The following is a 13,239-nucleotide window of genomic DNA, read 5'->3' on the forward strand; positions in this document are numbered from 1 at the left end:
AATAAATATTATAATGATAAACTTACAAATACAATACCCATGAATAGGTGCTCAGAGGTATGTCTGAGAGTTATAATGTTATAACACAAACTTCAATACCCGCTGTGAAAAAAACATAGCTTATATTATAGCTATGTGTTTAACGTAAACTAACAAGCGAACAAACACAAACATAAAAACAGATAAATAGCCGAGGGGGCGTTATAATGTTACGGTCAGTCCTATTATTCGTTGGTAAAAAGAGTAGCCCAAGAGTTAGCGGTGGGTTGTGATGACCAACTGCCTTCCCTCTCGTCTTTTTACACTGCTAAAATAGGGACGGCTAGCGCAGATAGCCCTCGTGTGTCTTTGCGCGAAATTCGCGAAAAATAAATAAATAAATTACAATATCAACATACATATTTAGTTTGAAATACTATAAAATTTTCGAAATAATGAAGATTAACACTAATTTAATCTCCACCTGCATTAAATACAACGTAAAACATGGGCCTAGAGCAAAAAGCTTACCAGTATAGTAAACTAAAATAATTCAAAAGACTATAAGTAAAATTACAATTAATAACTTCTGATTCCGTTATGACAAGAAACCTATACCAGCCATCCTGAGATACATTTTTAACTTCTGATTCCGCAAGGCGGCGCAAAAGTAAGACTTACATGATCTCGTCTGTAAAATGGCGTCAGAAGATTTGACTGGAAATTTACAAAATTATCAAATTCAATTACAGCAGGTATGTAGTCCAAATTTTCACAAGTATAATTATGATAAATTAAAGATATGTAATATAGGCATTTTGAGCGTTTCATAAAGATGAAATGTCTCCATTTTACAATTCGAGTATATAACTTAAGAAATTTAGGGTTCACAAAGGTATTAGTGATATTAATAGTAATACTGTAGTAGTGGAATATTTAGGTAGTAATAATTCTAAAAGTAGAAAGGTTAGGAAGTTTTATAAAAACAATTTCAGAACTGGAACTTTTAGAAAACGTAGGTTTGTGCAAGAGGTTCTTGTAAAACTCATTGATAGCTTAACTACATCATTCTCAATGTCCCATATTCCTGGTTTTACTAATATTACTGACTACGAATTTAAAAATGTACGACTGTTTATCTCTGTTTCTCCAAAAACGATCTTTGGAAAATGTGACTTGTATTATGGTTTTAAAATTAAAATATACACAGGTGACTTGACAACAGAGTTCAAGGTGTGAAATATGTGCCCCTGTCTGCAAGTTAACAGGTATGATGTGACTATTGTGGAATGATGTTGATAAAATAGGACCAGGAGTTAACATCCTTTTGACAGGAAAATACGCATTTTGGTAGGATAAAAAATATTGATATTTAAGGTTTTTTAAAAATTCCATCTTCAGCATAAACACTTCAAGACTAATTAACCATATATTTAGCGTAAATCTTACATCAATCATTGACCAAAAGGTTTTAATTAAATCTAAATAGAAAATAGGAGAAAAATGTGCAAATTCTGACAGCAGTATAAAAAAATTAGGGTTATATACCTACCAATACATGAAATAATCAAATATTTGTAACTGAAGGCAGCCTGTCAGTTCAAGTGTAATCAGATCACTTGTTATTTAAACAATACATTTGAGTGAAATTTTGGGTCTCATTTCTAAATAATTTGGAGAAAATCAGCTTTTAAAAGACAATCACTATTGAGATGTATGTTATTGATATTATTTTGCATATTTTTCTTAGTTTTTCTTTCATGTAAAAAATGAGTCAAATTCTTAAGAAAATAAATGGTTAGTGATTTTATTTATCATTATATCCTCCACGGCATCTCACCTTCCTCCTGGTGAACCAGTTGTAAGGCTGAGCATGGCAAATGCAAACAGATAATACATTGTAATCTTTGTGGTTAACCACAAACTTGTAACTAACATAACGTAATAACATATACATGTGATAGTTAAAAACTTATTCAGAACAATTATTATTTAAATGTGTTACCATACAAAAAACTAACAAATTGAACATTATCTTCAAATATAGAGGTTTTATTGAGTTGCAAGTTTTCAGTCCTTTGAAAAAAGTTGTTTTCAGATTGAATGCAAGAGTAAATTGAGGAAAAGTTTAAAAAGTAATGGAATGCAACTGTGTATGAAATTATGTTCCCAGCAATATGAGAGTGACTTAGGTAACAATATGAATGAATTTCTGCTTTCATGATGACGAGGAACCCACTTGAAGTAAAAATGTATCTCAGAACAACTGGTATGGGTATTAAAACTTACCAATTTTAATAAAAGTTTGATTGTAAGACATTAAAACTTCATCATGTAGTAAAGGATATCAGTGGGGAAAGGGTTAAGAAATGCAAATTTTATCTTTCTTCAAGTCAACTGCTGTACTGTTTAAGTTTATAGCATCTATTTAAATCATAATATCATAATAATTATATAACTACTTTTGAAATAAAGTTTTGTAATTTTTACTTTTCATACACATTGTTTGAATTCATAACCTTTGTTCAGACAGTCTGATTAAACTGATGAAGAGAGGAAATGTTTCCTCATTCCTTCACAAGGCTGTTTCGTAACTGATCCAGTACATCTTATGTAGTAGGTATATTGAACTTTTACAATTGAAATTACTCCCAAATAGGTTTTATTTCATTAAGGTATGGAAAGAAAACTTAAAAATGCCAATACATTTGCCTTATGATTTTCTCTTGAGGTTAGCCAATGATAATATGTGGTGGAAATGAGCATTATCTTCCACCAAAATAAAAATCAAGCTCAGTAGCATCACTGGTTACAATAATCTCAGCCATATGTCACTCAGTGTCCAAAACAACATTCTTAATGATAAATACATTCTTTGGAGCAAATGCCTCTTTACACCATTAAAAATACATCACATAAAAAATGAAATGTAGCATTTAAAATGGTATTTCGGAAATGTACATGAGTGTTTACAAATTTAAATTTACTCAAAAGCAATTTTGTGGAAAGACATTATAATTTTGACACTGTTTTCATTAGGAAAATGTGTACTGTCAAATTTGTTGCACATTAATGGAAAAATAGTTTTCAGGTTTTTAACACGTGCACTTTTGCTTGAAAATTGTTTATGTAGTCTTATATTGTTTAATTTGTGTTGTTGTTCACAAAAGTTTAACTTGCAAGTTTAAATAGTTTGCAGTAAAGTTAATGAACTACATGTGGATTTGTATACAAAGGTACAGTAACTTGCAACTATTTATTTAACATTTAGGTAGAGTTTGCCCTTACATCTGACCCAGAGAATGAAGAACTGTTGAAGTTAAAGAAAGACTTGGAGGTAAGAATTTCTTGTAAATTGTTTTGATGTTTTTCATTTCTTCAGGTTTGTGTCTTAAAGATAAAGATTAGTTTTGTTTAGAAAATTTTACTTCAGGTTTCTGTAGTTTGTTGTCACTAATAAATTTTGAAGTTCAAAATTCATTTTATGATATATTCCAATGAAATACCTTACCTCCCACACATAACAGCTGTTCCCATTCAGTGTGGCCCTGTGTATGCAAAACGTTTTCATATGCAACTAACCTTAACTCCTGCCTACCCCAGAACCATTGTGATTTATTGCATTTTCTCGTAAATTATTGTGTGACAACCCTCCAACAGTAGGAGTGCAACACCCTTCTGATGCACATGGATTCATCTTTTCAAATTTGCGTAACAATCTCTTCTCGTTAGTCAATGGTCCTGTGAAGATATTACATTTAACTTTTTTTTTGAAATATGCTTGAAAGTTTTACTAATTTGTATTATGCAGTTTCTTCACTGTATTTATAGCCAAGAAAACTTTATTTTTAAAATTGTTCTCTTGTTTTTTTCTCACTCAGTCAATTATAAACTCAAAATTTTATATCAGGGCTTCAGTGAATGCTGTGACACAGGCTTCAGGTTTGGGTTGAGGATTTTTTTGGCTACCATTTTCAGGTAGTTTGATCTTATGTGTTGTCTTGTTCTTTTCCTAACATTGTCTGTGATCCTCCTGTCCTTGTTGTGCCTGTTCATGATTAGGATGATTTTGACACCTTTTTTCAACATCTGTACCTCTCCTGTGTAACTTATTCAGTCTACCTCAGTCATTACAAATATGTTTTCTCAGGTATGTTATACTTTTTTCTATTACTAGTTTTGCGTGGTCTTGACCCTGAAAAGTTGCATACCACCCAATTACCTTGTCTTCCATTCTTTTCAGTTTAGAGTGCATGCTGTGCATTTCATTTCTCAGTTGAGAACTGGGACCAGCATTCCTTTTCATTCACCAGGGGCTTCTGTTAATTATGCTTTGACATACTTTCAGGCTTTTAATACCTTCTTGACTTCCAGCAACTGGAGTCATTTTTGCCCTTGTGAGGAGCAGATGCTGTGAATCCTATACATTTATCCCAAGCCCAGTTTTCCTACTTTTGTCTTCAACTATGGATAGCCATTTTCCTTCACAGATATCTTTTTGTAATTTTGTGATGGAATGTATGGTACCTGCAAAGCAATACTCACTCTTTTCTTCCTTGGTTGCTCTTTTGTGTCAACTTGCTTCCATACCTTTCTCTTAGCTTGATTCTCATCCTTTATCCCCAATTTTTGCCTTTTCCTTGCTCCAAGGGTTAGTTGGCCTGTTGTTTATACTCTCAGTTGTACTCTTCACTAACCACCACTTCTAGTGACTGTTCAGTAATGTTTGTCCCTTCTAAATGCATGTTTGATTTTGTTCATCTGTGATGAGAGTTCAGTCTCAACCCTTTAGTGATAAGGATTTGGTCAGTCAGACATTTTCTTTAGCTTTGTTTTGAGTTTACTTACTGATAATGTATAGTTTACTACAGTTTACAGCTTTTACAGTAAGATTAGTTTTTAGAAGAAGTAGAACTTTTGATCACCCTTTGATCATTATCAAGTACACAAGTTTTTATTGAATATTTGCATAAACATAGGAATTTGTAGGGAATTAACAATGAAAGATATGTAGAGATGTGCCTGGATATTTGTTAATTGTGGAATTGTTTGGTTATTATTAATAAAGCTTCTCTGAATTTTTTTCTGTTTGTTTTACACTCATGTTTTTAGTAATGTGATGTTCTGTTCAGTGAAATTTTGTTTTTACTCGTATGCCCAAGGATTTAGTGTTTTTTTTAACCTGATCTTCAAGTTACATCCTCTTTCACCAATGTAAAAAGCTGAATAACTGTTACACAATTTTGTAAATTATGTTTTCTTATACTATTTGGATTCTCAAGTTGAATAAGTCTTTCCTGATTCCTACTTAATATCTTGTCCGCTTAAGTGTTTTTCCACACTTACCCTTACCATCTCCCTGTTGGTACAGTGGTAAGTCTACAGATTTACAACACTAAAATCAGGGGTTTGATTTCCATTGGTGAACTCAGCAGATAGCTCAATGTGGCTTTGCTATAAGGGAAACACACACTCCACACTTACCTTTGTTGGGGCCAATCATCTCCACTTTTTCTGCATTCCATGGGGCTCTCAGTTTTCCATTCCCATTCTTCTCCTACTCTTTCTGTATGTTAGTTTCTATCACTTTTGGCTCATGCACCTATGCATTTTCTTCAGTGGATGTTACACAATCAATGGAATATTGCTTGGAATATCTTGGATTCCCAAGTTACTCTTCCTTCTTTTTTTCTTAACTATCTCCATTAGTGGTTGAATGAGGACAACACTATGGTGAGGGTACTGCTTCCTTCTCCTCCACCATGTTTGCATCTGTTCACCAATGAGTCAATCCTTCAACTCTGTGTCATGTCCTTAAGTCCATTTGATTGCTTCTTACTGGCCAGCATAACCTTGCTTTTCGCTACCCATACCAGCCATTTTACTTTTTTTTTTCTCTGCAAGTGGGTTTCTTTTCATCACGGACAACCTTGCTTTTCTCTTCTTATATGGCTTCAATGCATCCCCTGTTACCTCATCTGTCAACCTTGATCACTCATCTTTTATTTTCTTTATCATATCTAGCATATCTCCAGTTCCTTGTGAGATGTTGATTGTCTTTGTGTGTCCAACACCTTCCATTTTTTCCTGATACTGTGTTGTGTTTTCATCTTTTACTGCATTCCTTCAATTGAATTCCTTCCAAAGTGTGGATTCCTGTATGTGGTGAGGAGAACTCCCAGTGAAGGTTCTGTTTTTTAGTTTACCTTCTCTGGGATCTAAATATTCACTTGTGTCTGCTGGGCATGGCGACCTGTGAAGGGGGAGGAGAGGATCCTGATGGTTGAGGGGTCCAACACTAACACACAACTTTGGCCTTGAAATCCTGTAGACAAGCATCCTTGGGGTGGTTCCCCAGGGTCAATTGGCTGGTTCATTTGAGCTAGGGTTAACCAAGTACCATTGTTGGATATTCTCAATGGACATTGCAGACATTGCATGTGATGCTGGTGTTTGGGTATAGTGCTCACAAAACTCTTGCATTGCTGCAGTGTTCTAGTTTGACATTGTAGTGTGTCTCCTCTTAGGGCTCCTTGATGGGTGGAGTCAGTGGGCACTGAAACATTCTCTTCATTATAAATCCACCTAATCAAATAAAAAAAATAGTGAAAAATTAACTGTTGTTAAACAACCATGTCTTGAAGATAGTGAACAGCAATCACAACTTCTTCAACACCTGTACCTCATTTTCTGATATTGCACTCTTTATCAGACAGATCTTTAGGGAAAAATGCCTCCACTTTTTTATTCAGAAGGAACGAGGGGCTTGTTGACTTTCCTAAGTCAGTCAGAAAGCTTCATTCTGGTGAAATATTGGTGGAAACATCCACTTCTCTAAACACAGTGAACTCTTCTTGCATTCAAAGGCCATTGGGGATATACCTATTGAGGTTACTCTCCATGTTTCTTTAAATTTGTCACAAGGAGTTATTGTTGACAGGAATTTGAAGAACATCTCAGAGTCTGAGATCCTTACTGGTTTCTTCACTCAACAAGTTTTTGCAGTGAGGTGTATCTCCAATTGCAAAGGTGTAATTGTGATGCCAATCAATGCCTTAATTTTGACGTTTACATCACCACATTAACCTGTCACCATAGAGGCAGGTTATCTTAATTGCAAGGTATGGCTATATATTCTGAACCCTTTCAGATGTTTCCAATGTTAGCAGTTTGGTCACTCAATGGCATCATGTCATGGTTCCTTGATGTGTGCTCGTTGTGGTGGTAAGGACCATGATGCCTTTGAGTGTGAAAGAGACCTTCATTGCATTAATTGTTGTGACTCTTAACCCATCTTACTTTCATTCATGCACTATGTGGGTGGAAGAAAAAGAGGTACAGCATTTGAAAATGATTCACAACATTTCTTACCACAAGGCTTGAAAGTTACTGTTCACTGCTCCATCTTGGTCATATGTTGCTTCACTTCATTTCACTGCTAAGTTGATGAACCAACCACTCTTTCCAGCAGATCTCCGCATACACTTCCTTTAGTTCCGGGTTTGGGCATTTCCTTGGGTTCATCATCTCCAGGCCAGAGATGCAGATTGATCATTTATTCATGCCCTCAGTCACTAGAATCTTCTTCCAACAACAGATACCTTTCCAATTGATTCAGGGCAGGATCTATAAAGGTCTATAGACCTCCTTCAAATAAAGAAAAAAGATGTCAAAAACAGTTCACCTATACATAAATGAAAATGACCACTTTGATACAGTGGAACTGTCAAGGTTTACATTCTAATCTGGATGACATCAAAGCACTAATTGATTTTTACCATCCTGTGTGTTTTTCCTTATAGGAAACATTTCTTAAAGCTGCCAACAGTTACCTTTTAGCAGTTTTCTTTGTACAGAAATGCCAGGTTGCATGATGGACCAGTGCATGGAGAAGTGGCACTGGTGGCCAATCAGCATATGCCCACCCTGTCTTTGCCACTCGACACACCCTTGGAGGCTATAGCCATCTCTGTTTCCTTGGGTCGTACCATCACTGTTTGTTCTCTTCAGCTGTCTCCTAGAGAGATCTATGATCAATCAGACATCTCTGCTCTCCTTGAAACAGTTGCCATCTCCCATTTTAATCCTAGGGGACTTTAGTGGACATAATCCCCTCTGGGAAGGTGCTGATATTGATGGAAGGGGATGCTCTGTAGAGCATATACACTCAAATCACAACCTTTCTCTCTTCAATGCTGGTTATTATACTTATTTTCATGCACCTAGTCGGTTTTTTACTGCTATTGATCTCTCAGTCTGCTTCCCTTCACTATTCTCCCATTTTTCATGGAGGGTTGAGAGTAATCTATGGGGGGTGGTGATCATTTTCCTATCATTTTGAGAGAGACTGGCCATGGTTGATACCACCCAACTCACGTGCCTGAGTGGAAGCTGTATCAAGCCAACTGGCTCTCACTGCTCTCAAGGAACTTGATCCTGTTGTCGTCTGTAAACAATTGATAGATGACTGTGTGACAGCAATGACTGACTGTATTATCCAGGCAGATTCTCAACGTATTTCTAAAACCTTGACAAATTTCCACAGTATCCTCGTCCATGGTGGAATCCTGCCTGTCACATGGTACATACAGAAGGCTCAAAAATGGGTCTAGGATACCTTTCATAGGTACCCAACACTGTCAAACTGCATCACTTTTCAGCAGGCCTGTGCACATGTTCAACAGGTAAGACGTCATAGCCAGAAGGAATCTTGGATTAAATTTACAACCAGCATCTCTTCTATCACCGGTTCCAAAGTCATATGGGATAAAATTTGGAAGGTCAGTGGGCAGTATAATTCTGTTTCCCCTTTCAGGCTTGCTCTCTGATGGCAAGGAAGTTGCAGATGCCCAGAGCATTACCAATACTCTCAGTAAAAGCAAGCTTTTGCCAGGTATCTAGCACTACTGCTTGAAACTCGACCTTCCTAGCCTACGAGACTCGGGCATAGCAATTACCTCTTTCCTTTTGGGCTGATTGTCTCTGTGACTATAATCACCCCTTTACATTGGTGTAAATCAAGCTGGCTCTTCATCAGTCTGGCAATACATTGTTCGGGCCTGATGATATACACTATGACATGCTGCTCCATCTTTCTCCTGTTTCTCTCACTATTCTTCTGGTTGTTTTTAACTGGATTTGGCAGAAGTGTGTTTTTCCTGATTTGTGGTGCCAGGTTATTGTCTTACCTTTCTGTAAGCCTGGGTAAGATCTCAAGATTCAACTACTGTCAACTTGCTTTGACAAGCTGTTTCTGTGAAACCTTAGAGAGGATGGTTAATGCTCATTTTTTTGGTTCGAGGAACCAAACAACCTCTTCTCATCCACTTGGTATGGGTTTCAAAGACAGTGCTCCACCGTAGACCACCTGATTCAACTTGAAACATCAATCAGGGAAACCTTTCTCAAAGGACAACATCTTGTTTCTTTATTTTTTGACCTTGAGAAAGCTTATGATACAATGTGAAGGTATGGTATCTTGAGAGACCTCCTCTTGTATGGGTTGTATGGCAATTTACCAATTTTTATTAAACATTTTTTAATGAAATAGCAATTCCAGGTCCACATGGGTTTGACACTTTCCCATTCTTTCTCCCAGGAACTTGAAGTCCCTCAGGGCTCTGTCTTTAGTGTCACACTTCTCATTATAGAAATTAATAGCATCAGTGGACAACTACCCACTACAGTTGCAAGTGGTCTTTTTGTCAATGACTTCCACATCTCATGTCAGTTATCAGATGTGAGGTATATTGAGTGGCAGCTACAGACTGCTCTCAATTGTTACTGAAGTAAACCACAGCAAACAGTTTTAACATTCCTCTCTCTAAAACCATTTGCATACACTTTTGCTGCCAACTGGATATTCACCATGATCCTGAACTCCATGAAGTTGTACTTCCCATGATCCCTGAGGCAAAGTTCTTGGGGCTTATCTACGACCGTAAGCTGACCTTTATACCACACATCAAGCAGTTACAAGTTAAATGTACAAGAACACTGGAATTAAAATCAAGTTATTTTTGTACATTTTAAGACTTTCTATATAGAGTAGTAGTTAAAAGTTACATTTTCTTTTCTTTGAACCAAACTTTCTAAGCAAGGTAGTTTTTTCAACTCTGAATTAAATGTGATTATTAATAGTTTTGAGGTGTTCTGAAAATTTTCATTTGTTTTATCCAGAGTGGTGGAATTGTCACCACTTTCTGGGGAAATTTGACTTCTAAAGTTCCATAACTAAGTCTGCTACAATTGATTAAACTGTACCATGGATTTGTTAATAGTACTTCTTATTGTACCAAAATGGGTTGGAATCAAAACATACTTTTAATAATCTACAAATTCCATCTGGGAAAAATGTCATTCATGTAGTTAGTCTTGACTGTATTCTTTCTGTCAAGCTCAAAAGCCAGTTTAATGGTTACAGGGATGAGCAAGCTGATGAGAACAAACAATGCAGTTTTCTTATTTTCATTAATGGGTATTGTTTGAAATTAATTTGCAAATTCAAATTATTATTATTTTTTAATATTGATCATTACTAACTAAGGGGTAAAATAGATCTATGGTATTTTGAAAGATTATACATGGATGAATGTGATGAAATAGTAGGTTGTTTTGCATGGATTTTTAGAAGGTTATACAGGTGTGGGTGATGCCATTTGTTAATTTTTGATGGAAATAAAGAATGTCTGAAAATATTTTTTTGTTAAGTGTAACAATATCCAACACATTTTCTTTCCAAGGTCAAGAGTGGATTTTCTCTCTCTCTCTCTCTCTTTTTGTTTTTTTATAAACAGTGGAATCAGAATAACTCATTTAGCGTAATATCATTTTTAGTTTTGTAAATCTAGAATGACGGTTTCTCCTTCCTTATCAATATTGGGAGATATTTTTTGTTTTTAAGTTTACCTAAAGCTTAATAAAATTTGATGTGAGGAAATAATCAAAGTGATCCTTTTGGTTGTAGCAGTGTGCACAGATTTTTATTTCTTGGATGTATGCATTAGTGTTTTTATGCACCATGTGATCTTAATAACATTGTCTTAACATTTTATTTTAATTTTTTCTAATATATAGATGTCTTCAGATACAACAGTTTAGGATAAAGTTTTTTTTATCATAAACTTATCTGTATAGAAATTTATTCTGTAACCTACAACAGAATCTGTAAAAAACCTGAAAATATATTTAATGTCTTTCTGTGGGTTTCTTGTAAATGTTTGCAAGACTGCTAAAGCTAAATTAAGCATTTGTTAAAATAATTGTTTGTAGATTTTATATGATAAGAATAATCATAATTTGTGATAGGTAGCATGTAAGCCAATTAAAACAAGTTTTGACATTGCAAGAAAATATGATGATACCAGATGATCTTTTTGCTTAGGTTAAAATTATTCACAAGATGGAAATCAAAAAAATATAAAGTCCTCCATAATATAACAAATCTTTAATTACATAGATTTACAGATCTTTTATTTCAATTCCATTATCAATGAGAAAAGCTTAAAAGGTTATTAAATGGTTTTTAAATGTAAAAATAGTATAAGCTTTTAAGCAAGAAACTGTTCACATGGAAGACTGTGCAAACTGAGAAAAATCAGTTTAGTGTATATGTATTATGCAGTGTTGAAGCAGCACATGACTAAATGTATATAACCATTTTAAGTCATTAACCTATTTACTTGTTTAATTACAACTGGCTCGAGCTATATACTTTTCATTTGATTTAATTCATGTATAGTCATTTCTGCCATAATTAAAGAAACAAGTTATGAAGCATTTAACTTTTTTTGAGTGAATAAGAAATGAATAATATTGACTTTATTTAATTCTTTATTAAAGAAATCTAACCCTAATTAATAGTATTACATTTTTTATCACAGACACAATTAAGTGAGCAAATTATGCAACAATAAAAAATATTTTGATATAATGAATATTAACTTACCAAAACATTTTTTATTAAAACAATTTTATCATAATTAATAATCATTTTATTTGTACATACTAAGGAGTAAGCAGTACATTAAGATGAAGGTATAATCTTATTTAGACATACAAGCTAAGCACAATAATATTTTACTTAGTTGATTATATTCATGATTTTGACACTAGTGTATTAAGTTGAACAAACTGGAAAAAGTCAAAAATAACAATGAGAAAACACATTGTGATTGTTTGTTGGATAGTTGGAACAATCAAAAACTGTAATAATTAGGCATATCAAATTTCATTGGTTGATTATTTGTAATGACAAAAATCATAATTTTGATTAATTAACTATTTTATGAGACTAATCATTGCTTATAGGTAATTAAGTTAATTACACAAGTTCTTGTAGTCGTTAGAGTAGCTATTAAAGAAAGAAAAATTATGACAAAAATAATGTTTGTTAGATATAATGACAAGGATTTCAGATTTAGTTGAACAGTCAAAACAACAATATTAAATTTACAACTGAAGAGAAACTGTTAATACTTTACTTTTTCTTAAATACCAGGATGCTTAAGTATGGTAGAAGTTTATTGACTTAAGTTTTACCATAAATGAACATTTTCTGATCAATGTTTCCATTTTGACAGTTTATAGATTTTGAGTTAAAAAAAAAATTATAGTTAGTTCCTTTTCTGGTTTTCCTTTTTCTGGTACATGAGGTAACACAAAATATAATTTTTTCTTTTGCAAAAAATAGTTTTAATATAAAGTTAATTCACATTATTATTAAGAATTATTCAAAGGCTTTATACATATCTAATAAATATGTTAAAACTAAAATATGTTTTACCTTTTACTGGCAAACATCCAATAAAATTGAATAAAAACATAAAAATTACTTTGAATAACAAAATGTATCCACAAATTAAGAAAGACATGATCCCTAACATGCACTGCTCTTATGTTATCTACAAATTTACATGTCCGAAGTGTGGCCATTGTCCCCTCTACAATTCATTGTTTGAATTTAAAAATCAAAGAGCATGCACATAAGATATTACATAATCAGTTAAACATGCTTCATTGGTGTTTGGAAGATTGTGACATAGAATGGCACCCAGTGATTTTAACATCTTGGGAAGTGAAGCCACAGAAAAATGCTCCACATTAAAGAAAGCTTGTGAATAAACCAGGTGCATTCTGAGCTGAATGTAAACCATACAGCAGCACCTTTGTTTTTTGCCAAAAGTTGCATAATAAAATAACTGATTTATTTACAGAAGAGGAATATTTGAACTAATCTTAGCACATAAGATAGAATGATTA

The 13,239-nt window shown here is 33.9% G+C and overlaps 1 protein-coding gene across 1 annotated transcript in view; it reads left to right on the forward strand.

Annotated features, from left to right (window-relative positions):
- The first annotated feature begins 597 nt into the window (after positions 1-597).
- Positions 598-13,239, forward strand: part of Spf30 (survival of motor neuron-related-splicing factor 30) — a 35,109-nt gene continuing 22,467 nt past the window's right edge. Inside the window, exons 1-2 of the mRNA XM_076471150.1 lie at positions 598-734; positions 3,251-3,316. Coding sequence (XP_076327265.1) covers positions 678-734; positions 3,251-3,316 — 123 coding nt within the window. The 5' untranslated portion in view covers positions 598-677. The remainder of the gene's footprint in view (positions 735-3,250; positions 3,317-13,239) is intronic.

This window comes from Tachypleus tridentatus, chromosome 12 (assembly GCF_004210375.1).
Source record: "Tachypleus tridentatus isolate NWPU-2018 chromosome 12, ASM421037v1, whole genome shotgun sequence".
NCBI lineage: Eukaryota > Metazoa > Arthropoda > Merostomata > Xiphosura > Limulidae > Tachypleus > Tachypleus tridentatus.